Below are 26,524 nucleotides of genomic sequence, written 5' to 3'. Positions count from 1 at the left end.
AGGAAAGGAGGCGTAGCACTATTTAAATGTAAGAATATTACTTTTTCCTTCTTTGCCTCAACTCTTTATGTATCAAAAATACAAAGAAATTATTTCCATGCTGACACCAGCTCCAGTGAATTGGATAGGCTAATAATCTTGGGAACTCAAAATCTTCTGGGTTCATTATATTGGGCCCAGGAGGGCCCAAGCTGGTATGATTGGCTCTCGAGACAAAAACTGAAAGCTGTACATTTCTTTTGTCATCATTACCCTCACATTCCTCTAAATGCCACTGATAGTCTTGAAGATATTGTAAAAAAGTAAAAGGTGGCTAAGAGCGTTTTTTTCTTTTTTTTTTTTTACTCCGCCTTTGACGTCTCGAATGCTATCCTACTTTTGCCCCTAAGGTAACAAGAAGAAAGAACAAATTTATCTATCCTGCTCTTTAAACAGATTCATCAGATCAAAACCTACTCGAAAGGACACAGACCAAGGAGGAGACATGCTCAGAAAAAGAGTAAGGTTTGGTGCCAGATGCTTTGCTCAGCAACGCCATTCAACTCAAAAGTGTATTCTCTCACGAGATAAACTGTAACTACATCCCTTTGCCATGGATCCGATAGATTCATCAACAAACATGCTTATTCATATTTGCTCATTTGAACCAAATGCTCACAAAAAAAAAACAATAACGGTTCTCTAGTTCTCTCAACGTTACTCGAAGAGAGCCCCAATGCAATGCTTCCTGGTCTCCGTCCCCCCCCCTTTTTTTTTTTTTGTTCTGAATATCATCACTATTTCATCTATTTCTGCCTGCATATCTGTTATCGATCTCAATGTGGCAAAAAGGCGCTCATCTTTTCCATCATTTCAGTACAGAACCGCATCAGACGGACTTCTATGTCCGATCTTCCTTTTGGGAGGCCCTAAAAAAAAGGACTCTCAATCTGCTGCATCCAGAGTTGCATGACAGTGTTATTTCTCACAAAGCAAAGATGAGCAGTTGCATCATCTATAAACCTAACCCCAACTTACATTGAACATGTACCCCATTTTATCTGACCAATACCCAGGACAAGAAAAAAGAAAGGCATATAAATACACGGTGCACAGAAAAAAAAAGGGGAAGGGTTCTTCCGAAAATTGTGCACCTGAATTCAGGAAAGATTTATGGAGCAAAATAAGCAAGGGATATATATATATATATATATATATATAATAAAAAGTATACATGTCGGAAAGGAGTGTAAGAACTTTTGCAACGGGAGGCGGGTCTACGATCTTCGTTTGTAAACCATTATTGATCCCCACTCCCCTCGCCATTAGGTTATTGTGTTTTAATTGCTTATGAACCTGTAAAAGCGTTTCCAAGAACTTTTTTTTGTTTATAGTGATTCCACTTTCCAAGAACAGAAGAGCAAAACGGGGTAATAAGACCCGTGATCTCATAGAGTATAAGATTGGGGTACTACAACAAACTCCTGTAAAGTGCTCAAAATCATGTTAAATAAAAGAAGCGCCAGTGGATTTGTGAGGACCAGTCCGTCAGGATTAGTTTCAAATTCTCTTATCCTTCATTGACCTTCTCTGGTTCAAATACTACCTGCCATAACAACATCTGTTTGCGTGTGCAAAAACCCCCTCGTACTGCCCACCAAAATCTTGCTATGCTCATTTTCCTCAATGGATAACTTATTTGAGGCAGAAGAAGGGACATACAGAGAAGGTTTGTATTAGCAAACAACGTTAGAAACTGATTAACTGCTTCTCTCATTGAAGACATGGTATATATTAGTATACTCCATCCTTGCAACTTTTTCATGCGATTGTAAGTTTATTGATGAGTATTTAGCGGTTACGTGTCACCACTTTCCTTTTTGAACTTCGTTCTCAGAAGAAATTCAATGCACGTATTCGATGTAAACAAAGGAGCCAGGTTGGTGGCGCTTCGTTCTTGAAAAACCTAGAAACTTTTTTGCAAAATACAGTCAGCAATGGCTGACCAAAGAATTAGGGGCTTGTTTACTAACCATGCATTGTTTCTATGACAAGCATGCAGGATCATCCTTGATTGACCCCTATCTTTATGTGATGTTTTATTCGCTCCTCTGTCATATGTCATGACCAAAGATTCTTTGACAGCCATTTCCTCCTCAATTCCTTCTCTTTGGTGTTCTCGTGGTCTTTTTTTTTTCCTTCACTTCCGTCATATTGTGTTCTGCTCCAGCTCTCCGATCCATTTACGTAGCGGTAAGCACTATAAAAACCACAAAGACAGCCTTTTTCTTTTTCATCTCATCTTCCATTCGACTGACACTATTTGGAAAAGAATTCAAATCTCTCCTGTCGATAAATGTCTTTCGCTGATATTGAACGCAATCTCCGGACGCCACCAGTCTCTCCAAGCGATCATTATGGCAATATTGACAAGGATACTATCTTCACATCGACTTCATCAGCTACGACATCGAGCAAAATGAAGGTGCATCACTCTTCAGTATTACCACCCATTAAGCTTCCCAGCGGTTTTCCAATCGTCGCTAGTGGAAGTAGTCGTGACAGTATCGGTTTAAATTTCGCATCGCCACAGCAACTCCCAGTTAAGAGTCCGCATACCCAGCCTCTTCATCCACCCCCAGTTTCGCCTAAACGAAAGTCTAATAATCTTATGACACAACACTCTCGATTTCTGGAAGATAATACAAGGTTTGATACTCCTCGGCCAAATTTGACATCGTCAGCAGCCATAGCAGCGAGGAGTGATAGTAATAACTCTTCAGTGAGGACGCCAACAGCTACTACAGCGATTACTCGGTCGCCACACACTGTCGCTACATCGATCACTCGTCCGAACAACAGGATTTTGAAAGACCATAGACCCAGCGATATGGACCGACGACAGATGCTATCGCCTCCAACTAGTCCAATTCAGGCCTCCTTGCTTACAACTGCAAATTCTCTCAACAACAACCAATATCAAGGGTTTACCAAGGTCGATAATCTTGAGCCAGCTAATCTAAGGACAACTCAAAAGACATCAATTAACGAAAACAGTAACAGCACCGACAATAACACAAATAACGCGAGCGACACAATCATTAACATAGAGTCTTTTCCATCGTCATCGTCATCAATCTTACCATCCGCCAATCCCACTACTATTACGACTACCAAAACACCTAAACCAGCAACGTCATCAACATCGTCATCTTTGTCATACTATTATCCCATCCCCACTTTAGCCTCGATTGAAAGCCAGGACTATGACTATGATATGTTGGTTCGCCACGTGTCTCAACAAATCTTCAATATTTCATCCAATATTGCGGTGCTGGAGCGCTTAGTCCCATGTATAGGTCAGCGACACAAGGACACGATAGAGATGCGATCCAGCCTGCATGCAGGGTTGGATTCGACTCAAGAGCTGGTCAAGTCTGCACATAGCCAGATCAAGATTTTAGCTCGATACCATCAACCACCCATGGCAGGTCCTCCATCAACTGTTGGGATCAGAGTGCAACCCACGGTCGCTCCCAGTGAATTGTCATCTTGGCAACGTAAAGTCTTGGCGAGCCGACGACAAACACACCAGCGGTTAACAAAAGACCTCAGTTTGGCTAGCCGATCGTTCCAGGAACTTCAGAAACAAGCTGTGGAGGCCGAGCGGCATCAAGTAACAACATTGAGACGGCTTTCAGGTAGTGCCTCCTATCGACGGTTAAGCCAACGTCGGTCAGATCTCATGGATTTATCGCAAGAGGAGATTGAGGCTGGAGCTTTGTTAGATAAATCCCTGTCCTCTACGAGGCATGGTATTAGCAGTAGCAGCAGTGATAGCGCCCGTATTAGTCATAACGTCGCGAGTGGATACGGAAGTATTGGCGTGACGCCTTATACGATCCACGACCGTGAGCTGTCTCTGCAGGAAGAAGCGCTCTTGCGAGAGATCCTAGCGATTGATGGTGAGCTCGTCTTCCAGGAGAGTATTCTTCAAGAGAGAGAGATAGAGATCCGAAAGATTGAAGAGAGTATGGGTGAAGTGATGGATGTGATGAGAGAACTAGGCACATTGGTTCACGAACAACGTAGTGATGTTGATTATTTGCATGATAACATCTTGCAGACACGTGGACGCATCCAATTAGCCCAACAGGAAGTCCTCAAGGCAAGCGAATATCAGCGTCAATCCAGAGAGAAGCTCTGCTATTTGATCATGATTGTCAGTGTCGTTGGTGCTTTGGTCATGTTGGCGTTCGTCAGCACATGAAAAACTTTATTATAATTTTCGCTATAGTTATCTGCTTTCTTTCCACCCTTTCTTAAGAAACATGATACAAGTCTAATCAAGCAAATACATTTAATACATCATATAATAATAATGATAACGATAACGATAATAAAACCCTCTCTACACAGTGAGGCGCTGTAAGTAAGTATATACTAATGCTACTCTCGCTATTGTTATTACTGCTGTTGTTGATGTTGTACTGCCTGCTGATGACTCCTGTCTGTTATGAAAGTTGGAGCTGGCATGAATCCATTAATAGACTGCTGCACTCCTCGTTGTCCCTGACCATCCAATGACGAATGTCGAAGCGTAGGCATTGATGATCGCCTTACGCGGCCTAAACCAGGAATGTCGTCCTCACCCCAGCAACTGGATGTACTCTGTACATGATAAGGATGTGAACTGTTAGAAGATACCCATCCGAGAGGAGGCCCTTGGAGGCCTTGATAACTGGACACTATTTGTGGAAGGTTCCCTATCGAGTGTAGCTGCCGTTGCTGTAGCGGTTGTTGTTGTTGCTGCTGATGTTGCTGATGTTGTTGCTGCTGCTGCTGCTGTTGTTGTTGTTGTTGTTGTTGTTGTTGTTGTTGTTGTTGTTGTTGTTGCAACATAAATGGCCGCTGCTCAATAGTGCTGGCATGCAAACCATGCGAAGGGCCTATTGGCGGTATGACTCTTGGGTGGCTGACTGTACCTTGCGCGCCTGTTCCAAATGATGCATGCGTGTTCTGTAACTTTAGCAAGTCGTCTTGATTAGGAAGAGAGGTCTGTTGTGTGTAAATTATTGGCTGGGGTATTGAAAAGAACTGTGCAGGAGGAGTGGGGAGCGCACAGCTGACAGGAGTAATGGAGCTGGCGTTATTCGTCATCGAATCTATATCGCCATAATAAAGTGGAAGGTTTCCCATTCGGATCAATGGCATATCTTTATATTTAATGCAATGCATATACTAGCAGCTCAACATTGCATGCCCTAGTAATTCTAAATATCCTCTTTTACCTAAAAAAGTGCTCTGAGGCTGCGGTAACTGGATGCTTACAGGTTTGGTGGTGGCAGAAGGATGCGAGGTCGATGTTGGAACCACATTAGGGGGGACCATACCCAAAGATATCGACGGATTGGCGCCAGTTTCCTCGTTTAAGCCTTCAATGGCATTGGTCATTGAATTGACAGCATCTGCAAAATTTTCGTTCTGCTGCTGTTGATGATATATCGCCTTCTCATGCTGTTGCTCATGGATTTGGAGGGCTTGGCGGCATTGCATCAGCGCTTTGCGCTCCTCCCGTTGCCGCTGTTGCTTGATTTGATCCAGCTTATATGCTATGTTTCCTTTAGTACGATGACTCTTGCCGCCACTCGTATTTCGAGGATGATATTTTGGTCTGCTAACCGCAGCCCTCTCGTGTTCGCCATTAGGCCCTAAATTCGGGAATGTGGAAAGGTTCATCAAACGCGCCGAAACTTCTCTGGTTATTGACTGGTCGAGACCTGGCCCTATCAAGCCTCCCATCATACTGGAGGAATATGCTGGCGCACCAACGGTGATACTAGAAGAGGAAGATGGAGGGCGCGGCGAGGCCCCTGCACATCCTTCCTTATGCTCATTCAGACCCATTTCCATTTCAATGGCAAGCTTGCGAAGATGTTGATTTTCTGCCCTGACCAGAGCCATGATCCGGTAGACTTCATCCAACTCCTCGGCTTTGCTCTCAAGCCATCTGATGTACTGTTGTTTCCTTTGGCGGAATGCACGTTGTGCAGCTCGGTTTTGCTCGGCCCTCTTGATCGCTGGATCCTCCGCATCTCCTGTGTCTGATGATACGCCACTGGCTGCAGTCGAGGCTTTGTTGTTCATGAAGAAAGACTGCAAATATGGTTGAACTTTCCTAGCCTCCTGGAAAGTATTGTTCATGTGCGCTTGTTGAATGATGTCAACGTCAGAAATTAATGAGCACTGAGAGTTCTGAGGAGATACAACGCTGTTGAGTGTCGACAGGGAATTGTTTATTTCTTGACTGGATATACAATTCTGCTGCCCATCATCCAATATTAGAGCATGTGGTGTAGCAGGCTTGGAGCTTTCAGAGTTAGAAAAATCTGCTACGCTTAGATCCGCTGATGAAGATGGGGATGGTATCGCTGTTAAGCTAACTCGATCTGATGGATACATGTCGATGGATAAACTCTGAAACCCACCTTGTTTGGGAAATTGCTGGTAAGCAGCGCTCAAGCCCTCGTATCCACTATATATTGCGCCAAACGGCTTCTCGGCTCCAACTGAAAGACATCCCAAGTCCTCATCCATAAATACTTGATCTGCTTTAGAGAGTATTGAGATTATAAATACTCGTTAAGACCCAAGAGCTTTTAAGGCAAAGGGATTGCTGTAATCTCCTTTTAAAAATTTTTAAATTTGGTGGCAAAAGAAAAAGGCAAGCGTTTGGACCCACCTTGACTGGCTATTCGCTTTGTCATTGGATTTATTGACAAAAATATTATAATCTGTATCTCAGGAAGTGTACAAGCTGCCTATCACGAACTTCGGCGTGAAAAATGACAAAGAAGATAGATCTAATAATCTCAAGGATTGAAGGGACAGAAGAATTTTGTCTGGACGACGTTGGAAACTCGTACTTGAAATTCTAAATGCGGCTTAAGATTCGAAACAGACGAGTACCGAAAATAAAAAAGGCGGGTAGGCACGAGCTATTTCATGAAAAATTAACTAAGACAGCAAGATCTTCATTGTTAGATCCAAGCTCTTTGGACATTCATGAGTGACTTGTGATTTGAAAGTTTAAAAAAAGTGTGCATGAACGAATGCATGTTGTATGTTTGTATTCATTTATGAATGTGCAGGTACATTCTGAGATGCAAGGGCAGGTTGATCTGCGCATGCACAATTTTTTCTAATTGAGGGTCCCGTTTCTTCTCGATGCTCAACCCAGATTTTCAAACGCTGCCTGTGCGCAAAGAGCAAGACTGTCACCGTGCGTTCTGTGCACACACAAGAAATTGTCCAGCACAACAAATAAAAGATACCCGCCCATCTTGAGACGAAAAACAAGATGAGGTGTGTATGAGGGTATGTAAGTAAAAATGAAAAGTATCCTGCTGAAAAGCCCTTTTCTTTCTTTCCTTTTTATTTGTGTGCCGTCTGGTGTTTGGCGCATGTATGCCCTTCTATTGCCATGGTTTTGGCAACATTGTAAGTGACAACCTTGTTTAGGAAAGAAACAATTATGCCTTTGTTTAACATTGGGTCATAGCAGTTTTGGATCAATGCAATAGCTTCAAGTACGGACGAATTGGAATATCTCAGTACGAAACGAAGGGGCTTCGGTAGAAGGTGAGCTCATGTTAAGAGAATGAAGAATAAGGAAGAAGCACTAGTCATCATTGATAAAATTCTGAACTTTACAGTGCTGAAATAAGATAAAGTAAAAAGAAGAAAAAGAAGAGAGATGGAAGGTCGGATGAAGATCCAGAAATGTATAAAAATGTAAATAACTGACATATAATAGTACCGTTGTTTAGATTATGATTTATGCGCGAAAGATTCTTCAATAGTGTGGTTGGTTCCTATGAGCGTGCGCGAAATGAGAGTGGCGGAGAAGGAGTGGCGGAGAAGGAGTGGCGGAGAAGGAGAGGTGGAAAAAAAAGATAGGAGGGGATGATGAATTGAGTTTTAAGAAGTGACAAGAAGAAGAAAGAACAAAAACTACTTCGGTTACATCAGAGACAAAAAGAACTCACACACGTCAAAGAAAGGAAAAAAAAAAAAAAAAAAAAAAAAAAAAAAAGAGGACTGTACCACTCTTGAGAAGGGCAAGATGAGGTCAATGAGGCTTATGGTCAGGTGAAAACCGTTCCAGTAGAAAGGGAAAGACGACGAAGATGCGGCCTTGAGCAACAGGCGTAAAAGTTGCAACGCAGCAATGCGAGTATGATGAAATTGGGTTGCAAACAATGCCTGTTTAAAGAGCTGTAAGGGTATGGGACGGGACGAGTACCAATGGTTCGCGACAAGAACGCTAAGAAGCAGTGTTTGTGAGACCCCCTGGATGCAACCAAAAATGGAAACTTGATCGGCAAAACATGCTTGTCCGTATTTGGGCTCTTTAATGGAGTCATAGCTCTTCCAAGTCCAACGTCTCCCAGACAGACAAACAACAGACAGCTGTCAAAGAATTTTGAGCGAGTAATGAGACAGTAAGAGTGAATGAGCTATGAGCATCTATAAAAAAGAATGGCAGTAACTAAATCAAGGGGAAGCGAATCGAGGAGGAATGGGAGGTATCCAGCGAAGATGTGCCATTTCTCTTGAGACACAACGAAGGGGAAAGAGGTTAAGAGAATCGAAGAGACGAGAAGGGACAACACTCTTACTTATCAGAAACCCATTCCTTCCTCTTTCATTGAAGGTGACTAAGTTGAGAGAACGTAATGTCGTCTACACTAAAAGGAAGGAAGAAACGACCGAGCACGATTAATATGAAGAAGGGCGGAACGAACTAAAATCATGGCGAACGAAAACTAAAAGGATGAAAAGATGAAAATTGAGAGCGCTTGAAGGGTGGTACTCAAATCAATTACTGGAACATAAACAGGAGACGATCCAGGTGAAGGCCTCTTGTCAATGCACCCAAAAGATTGAGGATAAACGGCTTGTGCAACTTGCCAAAAAAAAAAAAAAAAAAAAAAAAAAAAGGCGAAAGTCTTTCAGTAGGACACCCTATCCATCCTCGAATTGAATGTTCTGAATTTCTCATTGCGATGAAGAAATGAATGATCTTTGGAAGATTCGTGTTTATATGTATACACAAATACCATATGATCACCACATATAGTGCGAACAGACTACACATTTGCCGTATCTGCAATGGGCGCGTAGACTTTTTTGTCCCGCGAATGTTTGTTTTCTCATACCGAGAACAGCTGGTGCTTTTTAGCTTGCTAGACTCTCTTGGACCAAGCTCTATTAATAGGCGTAAAGTCTATTCTATACACGTGTAAGGGGCGCTTTTTTTTTCTTTAATAACAAGGACCCAAGAGGTCATGTAGGATTTATTTAGACGTTGGCTCCATGAGGTTGCTCAATTCTGTTCCATATTTTCCCTTGACAACCGCGGCTCCAAGGTTGTGAGTATTTATTAGTATCAGATCCTTAATTTCATTTTCATTTTTGACATTTATTACTTTTATTCTTTTCTGTCAGTCTGTCAGGTCACGTCCACAATGTCGTGAATTAATAACTGACCTTATTCACTCACCCGATCCCTAAATTGCTTTTCTTTTAGAAACTGAATTGTGCATGCAACATGGCTCTTGCACCTCGAAATTTTATAATGATAATGTGTCTTGAACAGCACTACAAAACAGCTATCCGTAAATAAAGCGATGTCTAATAACCGGTCGTCGTACTGCCACAATGCAGCACTCTATTCATAAACCACGTCAGCATTGAGTAGCCTTCCTTGGTGCACTTGTGACACGGTTCTACTCCTTACTTGACCTGTTGTGTGCAAAGGCCACCCTTCAGCCGCAGTCCTCAATCACAACTTTCCAGGTGCTCCATCACAGCCAACTCCACCTGTTGTCGGTAGCTTGCCGCTAGCCGTCGATCTGCACCAGTTCTGATCGCCTTCATGCCTACTATTCATCGCTATCCCTGGTGAGATCAAAAGAATTCACCTCTGCTACGTCTGTGCCTTCCAACTTAGTTACGTCCCCTGGCGCGTTTGCTTACAGAAGTGTTGTATATGTATACGATCCTTGCACTAATTTTTTTTATTCTAGTAATGCTTCTGGCATTTTTAGCCATTAAGGATCTCTCTCTATCGTATCTCTATCGTACATAATACTAACGTAGATGGCGAGGATTAATGTCTGTTCGCCTAGCATTCGGCCGTTCTTTCAGGGTCGTTTTGCGGTATTTCGAGAGGTTCATCACCTTTAGATGATAAAGCGGGCCCTATCGTTCGACTTCCTGCTTCGAGGTATTGGCACAAATTTAAGTAAACTTGCTCCTCCGTCGAGAATTGAGCCGTCAACCTTCAGTTGTTAGTCTGGAAGCTTTGCGGCTACGTCAAGGACTTTTTTGATAACAAGAGCCTTCAAGGTCATGGGATCGAGGGTTCGCACACCCAATATCACTGCACTTATTACTACTATAAGCCGTGCTTTTATAGAATGTCAATAGAAATATAATGTTCATAACACAGCAGTATATCTGTAACAGGTTTTTCAGAACGTAAGGCGCCTGGTCGCGTTACGGGCGCGAGCAGCGCGAGCAGACTGGATAGGCGAACCTAAAACCCAGAAAGTCGCCTTCTGCGGGGCTAGTGGAGTGTGTAAGAGATGATAGGAAAGGAAAAAAGATAGAGAACTAATCAACAAAAATAATCAACCAAAATTTTAGTGGAATGGGAGCTTTGGTAGGATAGAGTGATAATTTGCGTTCAGGCCTTGAGTGAGCTGGTCCGAGTTCTTCTCAGTTTCTTTCCCCTGGGTTCTTGAGTTTCTTCCTGAGCCGTAGTTCGATCAATTTCAAGTCTGGGATCTTTGTTCTTGGGTTAAGCATTTGTTGAGAGAATTTCGGATCTTCCTCGGTCACCTTTATATACTGAATTTTTGAAGAAGTGGGAATTGATGGGAGATTTTGCTAGACTAAGTTTTCTATGAACGATGATGGGCTTGTATCACTAGGATCGGTTCTTTTTCTCTACTTTTCCCTCCTGTACTCTTCTTTACCAGTTCTTGCCATCTTCGTCATTGACGTTTGTGCAGGTGGTTTTGATTGGCCTTGTGGATGTGCTTCTCTTGGTCGTTCAATTAGAAGTAAGCCCCTGGCTCTTGCACAACCGTGCTAACCTACCGGAATGCTGTAGGGTGTATCTAGGTGATAGCGCGTAAACAAGCGAGGGGGTTCTGGGCGACTGGAGCATGGGCAAAATGTAGCCTAGTCAATGACGCCATTCCTTCAGAGATAAAATCTCTGATAGGCTGTGTCTAACGACCTTGCTTGCTAGTATCCTCTTGATTTCATCCTGAGCCTGAGCTCGGTATGCGGCGGGGGTCCTATAGAGTGGTATGTGGCTTGGCTCTTAATCGTTTGTTTTGATATGGTGAATGGAAGATGTCCTTCTGTTTACGTCCAGATCAGCGATGGAATCCGCAAATAAATGTTCGTATTTCTTCAATAGGCGGTCGATGGATTTCTGTTCGTCTTCGGTCGTCTCGATTGTCATAATGTGATCTTCGTTTCCTCTACCTTTGGCCTGTAAATACGCCATTTTATGTCTTCCGTCGCGCGTGTGGTTTTTCTCTAGGTCTACTACAATCCGATGTTGCTTGAGCCAATTCATCCCGAAAATCAGCAGATCTCCCGATCTATTATAAACAACCGCGTATGCCATAGATGATATCTTAATGGGAACGTGACCAATGGCTCTACCTACTCCGTGTCGTTTCCTGTCGGTGGTGACCAGATCTTGGTTGTGGTTGGAATTATCATAGAGGTTAAATTTGGTGGCAGTGACATTGGAAATTACACTACAGACGGCTCCAGTGTCCACAATAGCCAGCATGGGTTTTCTATTGATCTCGACTTTGACTCTCAGGAGCAGAATACCCCGGGTTGGGTGAATGAATCTCTGGAGATGTCCTCAACATGGTGGTTTTGCTCGATTAATCCTTCTTCTTTCATGGTTCGTTCGATTGCTTATACTTCAAATCCTCTTGTTCTTCGTGTGTCCTTTGAATAAATTAATACAGTCATGCCTCAGGCTGGGGACATAATAGAATAAGTGTGTCAGCGTGATTGGGATAGTAGTTTGATGTAGGATTTCACGTACATTCAATTCCTGTAATACATGGTTCAAGGCGATCGGAAAGAGTCTCCTGGCTTCAATCCTGACGTCGTTGGCTTTGAGAGGGGTTTCCACGTGGCGGGGTGGAGACGGTGGTGGGGATAAACCAGGTCCAGAGATGGTGATGACACTGAGGGCTCATAGATACCTTCTCTCGAGGTGGACGTCGGGTGCGGGGTTTGTTGTCGCCTGCGGGGTGAGTCGATGGGCATTGCAATGGTCCTTCTGAGTTCTTTCAGGGCTTGGTCTAACTGCCGTAACCTGTTCCTACCTTTCTCTTTGTCATTGGGTCTGGCATAGGGGCTATTATGATGGTTAGTCTGTCCTCGGGCGACGGCATACACTTCGTCTTCTTCGTCATGGCTGTTCCCCTCATCCGCTCCGTCTAGGTAGTGTGTTTCTACTGGTGGGTTACGTCCTAGTGGGTTTATACTCTCGGTAGCTCTATGCCAGGTGTCTGTTTTCTCGCTAAGGCATTCATAGGAGCGATGACCCGGCTCTCCACACGTAAAGCACCTACCCTCTCGCCTGTAACGGTTTCGTTCTTCATCTAGGCACGCGTCGCGCCGGGGTTGGGTGTTCCGTTGTTGATTCTGTATCATCTCGTTCATGGTCCGTACCGTTTCCAGACGATTAATGGACAATCCATTGATCCATTGGGAGATTCTCTCAATCTGGTTTTCTTCATTCTTCAACACTGTTGGATATCGATACCTCCCAGGGGCTACGGTGGAGCGAGCCTGTTCGTACTTACGTGTGACTTCACACATCTCCTTATAAGTCCCTGGCAAGGAATGGTGGTTTGGGACGAACATGGAGGTTTCCTCCCTTAGAGCTCGGATAAAGTCATTTTCTTCTGTGCATTTTCATTGATGTAAGCGGAAACGAATAGCCAGTTCAGGGCTAATATCAATCCGTCTGCTGTTTCATCGTCTTTTTGATGGTAGGTGGCGAGGGCACTACAAGCGTCAGCCTGCTTCATGGGGTGTTGTATCGCTTTTTAAAACCGACTTTGAAATCGTCATAGGTTTCCCAATGTTTCAAGTTTTCTTCGTACCAACTCAGCACACTTCCTTCGAGGTAGGTTCTAAAGGCATCGAGCTTGGCTCAACTCTGTTAGTTGTATCCCTGGCAATTCGTTTAAACTGGTGAGGGTCATCGCCCGGATAAAAGAGTTTCGGTTGCGCAAGATTACCCTCTCTACGGTGAGTTAAGGTAGGTGCTGGTCGATGCAAGTGCGCTTCAAGGGCGGAAGGCTCGATTACAATGGGTCGACGCGGGAGGATGAAGCAATATCCTCGTCGTTTTAATCATGTTGAAGTAAAAAAATTGTTTGTTTCCTTTTTTTGTCAATTTTGTGCAACCAAAATAACTTCGCTATCAAAAAAAAGGAATAGCGCAGAAGGGAAAGAGTAGACAGAGAACCGATCGTAATGATACGAATTCCAACGCCTATCATCACTCATAGAGGACTTAGTCTAGCAAAATTTCCATTCTGTATATAAAGATAACCGAGGAAGAACCAAAATCCTCTCAGCTTTTTTTTTTTTTTTTTTTTTTTTGATAACAAGGACCCTCTGGGCCATGAACCGAACAAGAACCTCCAGGGTCATGGGATCTATTTTCTGCACTCTATGAACAAAATGTTCTAGAAACTATAGCCAATAAATAGCTATTACTGCATAAACGGCAAGAGCCGCTGTATCCATAAACCATGAGGGTTGGATGATACTTAGAGGAAAAGGCACAAGATTATTTTTTTTTTAATAACTAGGACCCACGAGGTCGTGAGGATTTATTAGAAATAGGCTTTATAAATGGATTGCACTATTACTAGGGACGCAAATAAAGCGGTTTCCAATAATCGGTCTTAACCGCATTGTTGAACTCTCACTGTACAACATCCTATTCACAAACCACGTCAGCATGAGTGGTAACTCCTGATCCCTACGGAACCTGTGACGAGCCCTGCTCCTTACTTGGCCTGTTGTACACAAAAGTCATCTTCTAGCCGCAGTCCTCAATCATCAAAAAACGACCCTCCCAGCCTTTCCATTACTGTTAGTTCTTATTGTTACCGAAGGAGGAAAAGGCACTTTTTTTTTTTTTTTTTTTTTTTTCGTGTTAACAAGAACCCGCAGAGGTGAGGAATTTCATAATCTCACTCTAAATCAATTCTTATGAAACGAGCGAAACTCTCAAATTCGCATGGAATGGCTGTGAAGAGCCAATTCGTATCCATGATTTCTCCACCAATGTACACCGTGATCGGTACTCGAAGTCCATCTTTCCGATGTGGCCTGCTGCGCCCATGAAAAGCTGCGGAGGCTGGCGTACCGACACTAGCTAAGGACGACTTTAATTTTTTTTTATTCGATCAAATCCACTGGCATGTGGACCCAAATCTTGCGGGATTGGTCTGAAATTTCTACTTTGGACTCCGTCAAACTTTGTGATCATCGCTGTCCTAGTCAAGTGGATGGATGGGGATGTGCTGCCAGATGTACCGCTGGTTCGGCTGGGGGGTGGAATATATACCTAAGACATGTGGCCAGCCAGGCGACTTAGGGTAGTGCACCCACGATCTTAGCCTTAGCGGAGAACACTAGGCTTTTTTTTTTTTTTTTTTTTTCCTGTTAACAAGAACCCACAGAGGTGAGGAATTTTATTTCATAATCTCGCTCTAAAGTAATGATATCGCCCTCAACTATGAAACAAGCGAAACTCTCAAAGTTCGCACGGGATGGCTGTGAAGAGCCAATTCGTATCCATGTTTTTCTCTACCAATGTACACCGTGATCGGTACTCGAAGTCCATCCTTCCGATGTGGCCTGTTGCGCCCGTGAAAAGCTGCGGAGGCTGGCGTGCCGACTCTAGCTAAGGACGACTTTTAATTTTTTCTATTCGATCAAATCCACTGGCATGTGGACCCAAATCTTGCGGAATTGGTCTGAAATTTCTATTTTGGACTCCGTCAAACTTTGTGATCATCGCTGTCCTAGTCAAGTGGGTGGATGGGGGGATGTGCTGCCAGATGTACCGCTGGTTCGGCTGGGGGGTGGAATATATACCTAAGACATGTGGCCAGCCAGGCGACTTAGGGTAGTGCACCCACGATCTTAGCCTTAGCGGAGAACACTAGGCTGTCTCGGAGAGAAAGTATAAAAACTCAAGCAAATCCCTGACCTGGCACATGTTTGCTTCACTTTATGTGCCTTAACCAGGACTCGAACCCGGCCCCTGGGCTAGACAGGGGGGTGCCCTGACGAGTATACTACTCAGCCATTGGGCTTGCGGAGAACACTAGGCTGTCTCGGAGAGAAAGTATAAAAACTCAAGCAAATCCCTGACCTGGCACATGTTTGCTTCACTTTTTGTGCCTTAACCAGGACTCGAACCCGGCCCCTGGGCTAGACAGGGGGGTGCCCTGACGAGTATACTACTCAGCCATTGGGCTTAGACCTTTATCTTGGTACAACACTTCAGTGTGTCCTATGTATTTGCGTCTCGTTGCGGTTTTTAAGGGCATCTCAGTATAACCCCCGGTTCTTAAGACAGTGATTTTTTCACAAAAGCAAAGAGCTTCCTAATTGGTCCAGTGGTCAGGATTCCTCGCTTTCACCGAGGCGGCCCGGGTTCGAACCCCGGATTGGGAACTTCATTTCTTTTTACATAACGATAAGGATGAAGTTACTTCCATGGGAGTGTTTTGTTTGGATTAATCTATAATGGATTATGATGCCAAATCCAGTCCTTTTTCCATTTAAGGGTATTATGTTTCATGTCTGTACGTACAAGACATGTGTCCGTTTTGTGGCTTTTACTCCGACACTTGTCCTGAAATTTGAATTGACATCAAATCCATCGAAATTTTAACAATGTCATCATGGCATGCTAAAGATCTCTTTCTTTCTTCTTTATTTCACGCCTTCATTCCTCCATACATTCATATACACAATAAAACAATAAAACCTACAATACACAGAGTAGACTTACCCTCTCCCCTGACTAAAACTGAGAAAAATAACGGCACATTCGCATTTTCAAAGGTTCATTCCTGCTTGCTCACTTTCAAAATGACAAACAACAACGAAAAGATTTTATCCAATTTCACCTGCATGGATTTGGAACAAAGCACCAGTCTGACGAAGCCAACCAATTCAAGTACTCGCACTGGATCCACTCGTGCAACACCGAGGAGAAAAAGAGTTATTCTGACTGACGAAACGACTCCAGAGCCTTCACCAGTGGCACAGACTGCTAGAGTTAGTGCAAAGTCTTTTAAGCGCCCTAGGCGTTGTGAGGCTGATTCTTTATCCTCAAATGTCCTTCACTCCGGTCCATTGACAGAAGAAGAGCTGGCCCTGGCGAACGCACGGAAGGAGTCGGCGAGAAGTGTGCTGCAGATGATTTTAGATGATCCAGATTCATCGACGACAGTGAATCAATATAAGACACAGCTCCGGCTGTGGGAGGTATGTTGGATCATCAAAATGTCGCTATGAGCTATCTCAGACAGGCTATCAAACTAGACGACTTGGCTAATTCTCTTTTTTGTTTTTAGCAATACTGCAATGAAAATTATCAAGGTGACTGTAGCGTCGATGCGAAACGCATGCTTGAATACTTCACAACGGTTGTCTTCAAGCGAACAGTAAAGCGATTGATCGGCACAGATCGTTGCTACCGTGGCGCTATTGGGTATGCCCAGCAGGGTGGAGGAGATTCTTCGAATTCTCAGGCTGGGGAAGACGCAGTCTATGAGGGAGAAGAGATCGACGAATTAGTCGAGGCAGATATCGACGAACATGAACTAAGCGACATGGAGCAGAGACTGGAGACATTAGATAACAGCGAGCAAGTTGATGACGACGACGGCCAAAGCATAGACCAAGGTCAACAACAGGGACAGGGTCAGAGACAGGGTCAGGAACAGGGTCAGGAACAGGATCAGGAACGGAGACAGGGTCAGGGGCAGGGACAGGAACAAGGACAGGAACAGGAACAGGAACAGGAACAAGGACAGGAACAGGAACAAGGACAGGAACAGGAACAGGATGAAGATCTGGAGCTTCAGCTGAGGTCATTGGCACAGAGAGGTAAGAAGGCTCCTCCCTCCTGGGATAATATGGAGCCACCTGAAGGAGTCGACCCACATCAATGGCAGATTGATATAGCATTGAATGATGAGGAGCGAGCATCACATGAAGCTGTAACTGTTGGGGGTTCAAGCAAGAACATCACGCCGAAGCGGAAGACTGCAGCCGTTATCAGGACTGAAAATGAAAGAGAACAAGGTATGTAAAGATAACCATGTATTAATATATAAATTGTTATACAGTACTGGGATCCAAACCTTTGGGAAGGCTCCGCCATCACGCGTACCCCAGGTGACAAGACACCATGGCCGCAACTCAGTGTTAATTATCAATATAAATAGCCTACTAAATTATGACTTAATAAACCATTCCTTAATCCTGCATCCACCTTAATGTATCTTTGATTGTTACAATTTACACTAATGGTTGATACTTTTTATTATATATACAATTTTTTTTTTTTTTTTTTTTTTTGGATATACTTTTGCGTTTGTAGTTATCCTGCAAGCACCAGAGGACAAACATGGCAGCAAAATTGTCTTTGTTCCTCTCACGCTGGGGACAGTCGCAAATGTTAAGAAGGCTTTGCAATACTTATGGAGGCAACAGTCTTCTTCGACAGCTCCGTATCCCAATCCCGCCCCAAACCCAAGAACGGATGTACCACTAGCGGAGGCGATCAAAAATTATGGAGAGAAACTTGTCCATCACAAAGTAACGACAGGCACCTTATCCCGCACTGCCACCTGTGCCGTACGAGAACCTTACAACACTAAAATGTACCTGCGTATGTTGGCCTTTACATGGCGCATGCTTCCGACGGTTGGAGTAAGCGGCAGGCGACCTTACGACAGTGTTACAAGATTTCAGTATATGAGGGAGAGGCTATGCCTCCTTGCACGCCATCATATGTTGCTGCGGGATGAGGACATCCGAAACTTGAACCTGGCTAACACATTCAATATTCAGACCCGTCACCCCGCGCCAGGGTCAAAGCTGGCGTCGGGGCTTGTCTTCTGCATCACACGTGGAAAGACAAACCATAAAGGTGTCGAACTCTATGCGACAGCTTATCGACATAAGCTGTTCTTAAGGTGCACCGTGGGCGGGTTTGCATTTTATATGCTAGAACGGTTCCAGGTAAATGATGCCGTCAGTCTTGACGCGAGCGTATGATTTTTTCTCATTCAATTACACGAAGTGACATATATCCTTATTTTTTTTTTTTTCCCTATTGTAGGTGTTCAAGGAGCCTCTTCCCAATTTTGCGGACCCTGACGAGTGGTACAGCATCAAGGTGCTAACAGGGGGTGGAACAAGCCAAGAACGGTTAGAGAACCGAAAGGAAGCGCTTGTTGGCCGAACCCAAATGAGCACTACGGCGGCTGTAATGCGTGCCTGCGACGTGCATTCGGCCAAAATTACGCACTCTGGCCGACATGCAGGGGTCTCGGAAGCCTACGAAAGAGGCTTAAGCCTGGACGATATTCGCCACTTGGGAAGGTGGGTCATGGGGCAAATGGAGAACTTCTATGCTCCAAAAAACCCAACCAGGGGCGCTTTTTGTATGGCTCAGTTTGGACCGAATGAGCCTTACTTTATCGAGCGTGATTTGGTCACCCCGCCCTTAGAGCTCCAGCGTCTGGTCTTTCCTTGGATTGAGGAAAATTTTGATAAAGATATGCCGGAGAGAGCTGACTCCTGGAGAGAGGAGTGCACCAAAGAAATGCTGGGGGTCGATCCAAATGTCCCGACAGACGAAGACATTTTTTGGACGCCAATCGAGAAGAAGACGAGCTCGAAACGATTGACCCGTGCCTTCAGCACTGACTCCCTTGTTACACGCATTGGGTTCCTCAAACTTCTTGTGCGTATGAGGCGAGTAATCCTTCAGGATGCAGTGCTCTTTTTGAAGCCGAACGACAAGGGGAAAATGTTGGAGAACAAACTCCTCGAATCGTTACCAGAAATCTTTGGTTGCCAGCTCTTTCTGGATTTCCAACATCAATTGCTTCGGGCCATCGACGTACATCGCCGACAAGCAGGCATCATCCAAGCGGATGTGCCAGTTAATGCGCAAACTATGGTAAGCGCCATTAACACGTTGTCGGTAGAGGCGCGGGTCTTTCATCAACTCCAGCATGAGACGGTCCAGAAGCTCGAGGCCCTATCCACCCTTGTGACAGAGCAACAGGAGCAACAGAGGCAGCAACAGGAGCAACAGAGGCAGCAACAGGAGCAACAGAGGCAGCAACAGGAGCAAATCCACTTACTTCTCCAATCGCTGCAGCAGCAACAAAGCGCAAATGTGCGGCAGCCTTTTCCATATCATGTGCAGTCTTGCCCGCCCTTTGTGTTTAATCCTTCTCCATTGGCGCCAGCACAGAGCCGCCTAGCTTCTTTTCCTTCGGTTCCTCAGGCTCCTACTACGCAGGGCCTATATCAAGCTCGCCAGGCCGCTCCACCGCAACAGCAGCCATTATTTTCCAACCAATTGCCACCATGTCCTCAGCAACAGCATCCATATCAACATAGCCATGTGCAGGCTCCAATGACCTCAGAGCAGACACAACGATTGCCGGAAGATGAAAGGTATAAAGGCTACCTCATGAAAGGCGATGGCAAGCAATTGACGGTCAGGGAAGCATGGGATGAATTCCGTGGGCCCGTTGCTCAGGCAAAGCAGGAAAATCACAAATGGCCATTCACAGAGGCGCGTCACAAGGCATTCAGGCGCAGGCGTCAATTTTTCGATCTGATAAAGAATATTGCCGAAAAACAGAAGCGAGACTTCGAAGAGGTAGTAGACGCACTGACAGCTCAGTACAAGGGTCGGACAATCAATTCCATTCGACTAGAGCTTCTGAAAGACACCGGGAATGACGAAGGCTGCCACCAAGATGCGGACGAGTAGATGAGTAAGGGTAATTTTTTTTTTCTTTTTTTTTTTATATATACATATATATATATCCTCGGATACAAATTTAAGCAATAAAGCACAAAGTAGTGATGGTGTCGGAAATACCAAGACATGAACTGAGCTACAAGAAGCAGAAAACTGTTGGCTGCATCCTTGAGCCAAAAGAGGCTGAGAAAATACAATGTACAAGCAATCCATTGTCGTGAAATTTGTGATATTCCAAGGTGTTTAGCATAAGTATCATCCAGGAAAAAGCATTATCGTCAACATTATTAACAAGACAAAACACCATCAAAGCACTATCAAAGCATTTTTGACTCGACTCGGCTACCAACGCACTATAACAGAAATAATTGAATACTTCATCAATATAAAAACTGTCATGTTTAATCATTAACACTGTCTCTACCATAAAAAGATTTTGTCTATTTCGCTTCACAAATCCATTTTGTGGAAAAAGATTTGTGAAGCGAAATATAAAAATTTTGTGACTTGGTATCCTTCTGTGTCCACCTGTGTCCGCCTGTGTCCATCTGAATGGACACAGGTGAGCAATTTCGTTTCACAATCTATTTGGCAGCCCATGCCAAATATAGTAATTTTTGCCTCTATTTGGCAGCCTACTTCTGGGGGCTGCCACTTAACTTCGCACTCTTGGGTGGCAGCTGGGCTGCCAAATACATTACTTTTTTTTTTTTTTTTTTTTTTTTTTTTATAACAGTGTCATAACATCAGTGGTAAAACAGGCAGCGTTCTGTGGATACATTGCCTTGCACAGCTAATGCCGCCGGAGGTACTAAGGGCAGCGACGATGACATCTTCACAAAACAGCCTTCAATGTACACGGTTAGGGAATGATTTATTGAAGACGTCTAGGTAGCAGGTGAGACGCGTTTGCTCCGAGCGAAAACCTCTCATAGGCATTGATCTCCAAATGGCACCTCCAAAACTGTATGAGCGGCCTACTTGAAAAAAAAAGTCATTAGTTTTCAATGAGACAAGACAATGTCACTACACATAACCATGACGTAGAAGACGGGAGCTTTATTAATTTGAAGTATGAGCGTTATATACATATACGGTTCCTAGGAATGAAAAAAAAAAAAAAAAAATAGTTAGAGGCCAAATAACGCTGGGTAGGCTGCCAAGTAAATAATGAATGTTATTTGGCAACTGGGCTGCCAAAGAGAGTCTTGAAAGTTGACTATATTTGGCAACTAGGCTGCCAAATAGATTAATCCTAAGGTGTTTGCACGGCCTCGTACACACCTTATTTACACTGCTCCCGTACAAATAAAAAAAATTATTTGCACGGAGGCGCTTTTTTTTATTTGTACGGGGTCTTTATTTCAGTCTTAAATACCACTACCAGGAAGCCTTCCACGACACAAGCTTAGATCCAGAGTCGATACCCAAGCATAAAATACTGATCAGGATATTTATCTTATCAAGGTCGTACGTAGCCCAGAGTAGATGTTGGCATCCTTTATGCGACTCCGGGACTAAATACAGAATTACAAATGATTTATCTATAATTGAATATACTATGCCGCTTTACTTTGCACTTTTGTTGGCCGTGTTGTTATAGATTGTGGATGGTTCCCCGATGCTTTCTTTCATTTAACGCGTGCATACATCTTTAGTATTTCCGTACACTATTAAGCACACAACGATGAGTTCAGTTATTAGGATCCTCTAATGTGTAATTTGTTTTGGTAGATATTCAAACAATCATACTACCATACCCATTGCTATGATGAATAGCGTGCCATGTTACTACTCTCTTTCTTTTTCTCTTATATGTCCTTATCTCTGTCCTTCTTTATTAAGAGCTCAAGCGTCCTTGGTACTATTTTTTGTTTATCAAATTCATCAAAATACAATGGGTAGACCGCAGTTTGTTTTGTGGAATATCTATCCTCTCACCCGTTTGTAATCCGAGAGATTACTTTTCTTATGATAGGTGGCGCAGTCCGCACTCAAAGCCGATCGTGCCATAATTACCTATATCACCATATCTAAATAGCTAAAATACTTTAATAGCATAACCGTGATTTATAGTGATAGAAAAGGGACAGAAATACTCTTTTCTGTAACGTTGATAAAGATCCTTATTTTTGTCTCATTACATTCCAAGTTTGTTATCATGTTCAATCAGGGTTGATTTTTCACCAATAAAATAGCCAGAACTTGCCTTAGGTCGTAGCACGCACATGTAGATGCTCACTGCGTCTAGGGACTAGCTTCATGTTGTACAATCACCTGAAAGAAAGTTAGGTCAAAAAAATAAAATTTTCAAATGGTTATGAAGAGAAGCACTGTCTTCATTCCTATTTCTTGCTGTTTTCCGTCAGCATGTACTGTCCAAAAACTTCAGTGATTATCCACATTGGCCTCATTAATAAAAACGCAAAATCCCATCTTGGTTGATGAAGTATTTTTGTATGTCACAAATGAGCTGTTTGTCAGAGATCTAAAATAAAAAAATAATAAATAACCCACTTTGACCAGACTTTCTTTCGGGTGATTGTAGAGCGGAATAGAGCGTGAAAAATATTTTATTTTGTAGATAGTAAGCAGTAGAAAAGTAAGTGAGAATAAGTTATGGGTCCACACACCACACCCATGGGGTATTTATTCATTTTCTGGTAGAGGGACTTATACCAGGTAACTACGTATCTATCTGTAGGATGACAAAGGTTCGTTCTAAAAAATTCATATCAAAGATTTATCGCGTCTGTGTGTGGCGCGTTATTGCCACTAATTTCTACTGCTAATTTTTAGCGCATTAGTGTTTTTTACTCTAATTTTTTTCTATCATAATATTGCATACTGTGGAATATACGACAGAGCGCGATGAGTATCGCAGCTCCAGACTCCCCTCTACTCTAGACTCACCTTCGCTTATCTCCTTCGAAATAAAAAGCTAGAATTAGGTAATCTGTAGGATACACGTTGCTGCTTGTAGATGAAATAGAGACCCCGTACAAATAATTTTTTTTTTTATTTGCACGGGGGAGCAGTGTACATGTATATAAGGTGTACGGGGCAGTGCAAATAAATTTTTTATAAGTGAAAGTTTATTTGCACGACGGGCCCGTGTAAATTACTTCATCCTTATGGAAATATCGATATCTCCTTAGTGCTATAGATAAAGTCATTCGTTTCAAACAAACCCAATTGGGATCGCTCCATCTGGAGCCGCTAGCGGGCGCCGAAGCGTAACTTAAAGTGGGTTTTACGCTTTCTGACGAATGCTAATTTTGCAATTAGGTGATGGGTGCAATAAGGCATAGTATGTGGCCAATCTAGAAAATCATTTCAAAATTAGTTGCAAAGCTTGATAAAAACAGCAGGATGTAATATAGACATACTCAAAGCCCCGTTGAGCCTTCAGAAAAAATGTACTTTTCCATTTTGAAACCAGTCGTGGTAAATATGTGCCAGTTACATGGCAAGAAAAGAGGTTTCCTTTAGGAAAAGTCGGTTAGGTCGCGGAAAATAGCTATTATAAGCTCATTCTCTGAAGAAGCACTGCATAAAGGGTTGAAAAAATGGGATCCATATCGTAGCAATACTAGGTGAGCGATCCTTGCTTTGTTTAGGCTCTGCTTTTCAAGGTTCTGGTGCAATAAACTATACAGACATAGAAATGACATGATTTTGCTTTTTCTATGGTTATAATGATTTATACAGACATTGCTCCATGGGTCCTGAATAGAATCTTTTTAAATCGAAGATAACAAGTTCCACTTATTGCTCACTGTAACAGGAGTCATTCATGCTTAAAGTCAACCTTGTCACAATTTTTGATACAGCCTCACTGAATGGACTTTTATATCTAGCATCCTCTTTTGTACATTGGATACAGCAGCATGTAGTAAGCACCTAGTGCTCAAAGGAAGAAACAACAGTTACAGTGTGCAGTACATTGACACCTTTACTGAGGGTATTTCTATGTTGATGAGAAGCACTCCATGAATGAAAGAGAACAGCATGAGACCTGATTGTATGCCGCCTCGAAGCTTTGAAGAAGCATTGATCTTTTACGTCCACTGATGCGGTTGAAGTACTCGTGCATAATCACACTTCTGTTGGCGTTAGTGTTATCCTATCTCAAAGTAATAATGGGTGTACGCCAGCCTATTCTAGCTAGTATCACTAATTTTCTGTAAAGGTGACTTGACTGCACTTTTAGCGATCTTATCAAGTTCTTGAACTAGGATATCATTCATCTGTAGTATTTCATGTAGAACTGCTTGTCTACATAGGGCCGGCTGTGTCCATACTTTGTGCATCAGTTAACTGTACATTGACGTTAAAGGATATATAAGAAAGAGCGAATACAGTTTCCGTGGCTGCACTCTTTTCTTTATACTTTGCTGCCTTGTCAATGTTGCCTGAAAGGAGAATATGGTAGGAACCCATTCTATATGATTCACTATCATAAGAGCTATTCTTTTATCGGGTGCATGTCCTCCCTGCAAGGCCCTCACAATATCAATAACATGAACCAGATTCAGGGTCACATCGCAGTCCTTAGCCTTCTAATGACCGCCTTAACCACCTTTGCCTAAGATGCTGTTGTGTATAGCGACCACTCCAAGGGACTGCTATCACTTTTGTACGGCGGTTTCTTCTAGTGTTAAAAATCATCCTTTCTTATGTCCTGATCGGGATCGGCTCCTTGAGCCCCGATAGCATGGAGAGTAGGTCATGGTCTTTGAAGATCAGACAAGAGGCAAGTCATTATATTCGTGATAAAAAAAAAAGAAAAAGCTCGTCAGCAGGGCAGTGAGATGGAGACTTCAGACAAGATTCATTTTATCATGTACACTCCAGTCTCAATGCTTTGCAAAATGTGCAAAAAGTGGATTTTATATACGTTCTGCGATGCTCATTGGCTAGATTCACATTTAATTCAAAAATTTTTATTTTAAATGGCTGGCAAAGGGTGAGAGCAGAAAGACAAGCAAAAAAATCAGCCAATTGAATTGTGGTTTTAGAATAAATATTTTGAATTAAATGTGAATCTAGCCAATGAGCATCGCAGAACGTATATAAAATCCACTTTTTGCACATTTTGCAAAACAGTGAGACTGGAGTGTATGTGACAACCACACGAGAGCATAGACTCTACATGCTTTTCATTGTTTACATGAATAAGGTTTAAGGCTGTGCTGATTGACAAAGCTCTAAATGCTTCCTCTTTGTCTCTTGCTGCCCTGCCACACATGCCCCTTCTGTTGGTTTGTTTGTTTGTTTTCAGAGAATCGACTCTTTCGTTCAGAAGATGTCCCTGCTACGCCTCACATTACCTTTAGCACCGCCATAGCAAGCCTCGTCTATTTTTATACGCGTACCTGACTTTCTATTTCACTGTGTTCCAAAATGTATAAAAACACCCCTTTCTCTCTGTCTTTCTCACCACAATCATCATTTAATTCAACCATCCAAGCATTACACAGAATCAATTATGACTAAGGCGAATCGAAGCTACTGCTGCTGTTGTGTCCCATTCCGCTTTGCGGTTGCGATTTTTTCGACGATAGCCCTTGCCCTTGGAGGCGCCAGTCTCTGGTCTGTTCTCCGAGTTGGAACCACAGGTAGATATTTATAATATTATTATGCCTCTATCCGCCTCTGCAGCACTTATATTAACACCACATTACCACTCATTGCTTCGAAAAGACTCTACCACTCGGATCGCAGCATACATTGCCACGGGTGTTTATGGGCTTCTCGGTGTGGCAGGTCTGATATCCGTGTTCTTCAAGAAGTATGCATTGGCTAAGAATTTCTCGGTCCTGTGGTGGACTGTCACTTTCTTGGTCACGGTACTCTCTGTGATCAACATCATTTTCTTGGCAACGCGTGAGAAAGAGGCAGTCATGGGCCTTTGCAGGACCCAACTGTTGAAGGACGATGACAGATACTTTGGGCCTTACGACCCCAATAGTCTGTTCGAGGATGTGGATGGCTGTTATAGATGGGTTATGATCATCACAGGCATTTGCACGGCTGTCCAAGTAGTGCTGATGGCAATCGGAGGATGGGTGGCTAGCAAGTACACAAGCGAAGTGAAGCACCACAAGGAAGGGTTGACTTACACTTATGGCCAGGGATATGGTCCTGTTACTTCTCAGCCTCAGCACCCACCATACCAACCTGCGCATCCCTACACTCACATCAGTGGCAAGCACTAAACAAAGACATACAGTATATTGCAAAAGAAAAGATAGCATATTGCAAATCAAACCGCTTCCTGTATATAATACCTTGATACCACAATTTCAATAACAACAATAAAGTTCATGCCAAGAGTAGATTGACATGACGTCGGGTGTTGTTCTTCCTTCTTAA

At 43.3% G+C, this 26,524-nt stretch overlaps 4 protein-coding genes and 1 non-coding gene across 5 annotated transcripts; 3 read left to right on the top strand and 2 right to left on the bottom strand.

Moving 5' to 3' along the window:
- Window positions 1-2,293: 2,293 nt before the first annotated feature.
- BCR41DRAFT_351205 (t-SNARE) lies at window positions 2,294-4,323 on the top strand. The gene has a single exon (XM_022023760.1). It carries the CDS (start codon window positions 2,336-2,338, stop codon window positions 4,247-4,249), a length of 1,914 nt encoding a protein of 637 aa, XP_021882602.1. The 5' UTR covers window positions 2,294-2,335; the 3' UTR covers window positions 4,250-4,323.
- A 123-nt stretch (window positions 4,324-4,446) lies between these two features.
- BCR41DRAFT_395077 (hypothetical protein) lies at window positions 4,447-6,576 on the bottom strand (the record flags this gene model as incomplete). The annotated part of the gene is made up of 2 exons (XM_022028698.1): window positions 4,447-5,144; window positions 5,271-6,576. 2 exons carry the CDS (start codon window positions 6,574-6,576, stop codon window positions 4,447-4,449), a joined length of 2,004 nt encoding a protein of 667 aa, XP_021882601.1.
- A 5,574-nt stretch (window positions 6,577-12,150) lies between these two features.
- Window positions 12,151-12,957, bottom strand: BCR41DRAFT_395075 (hypothetical protein; the record flags this gene model as incomplete). Its single annotated transcript, XM_022028697.1, has 1 exon — window positions 12,151-12,957. The coding sequence occupies one exon, from the start codon at window positions 12,955-12,957 to the stop codon at window positions 12,151-12,153; it is 807 nt and encodes a 268-aa protein (XP_021882600.1).
- Window positions 12,958-15,726: 2,769 nt separating this feature from the next.
- BCR41DRAFT_t54 lies at window positions 15,727-15,798 on the top strand. Its single transcript has one exon. It is a non-coding gene; the product is annotated as a tRNA-Glu (tRNA).
- Window positions 15,799-25,595: 9,797 nt separating this feature from the next.
- On the top strand, window positions 25,596-26,494 carry BCR41DRAFT_385630 (hypothetical protein). Its single transcript, XM_022027693.1, has 2 exons — window positions 25,596-25,767; window positions 25,853-26,494. Exons 1-2 carry the CDS (start codon window positions 25,638-25,640, stop codon window positions 26,365-26,367), a joined length of 645 nt encoding a protein of 214 aa, XP_021882599.1. The 5' UTR covers window positions 25,596-25,637; the 3' UTR covers window positions 26,368-26,494.
- Window positions 26,495-26,524: the final 30 nt, after the last annotated feature.

Source organism: Lobosporangium transversale (genome assembly GCF_002105155.1).
Source record: "Lobosporangium transversale strain NRRL 3116 chromosome Unknown BCR41scaffold_13, whole genome shotgun sequence".
Classification (NCBI taxonomy): domain Eukaryota; kingdom Fungi; phylum Mortierellomycota; class Mortierellomycetes; order Mortierellales; family Mortierellaceae; genus Lobosporangium; species Lobosporangium transversale.
This window is presented reverse-complemented; position numbering and strand designations above follow the sequence as displayed.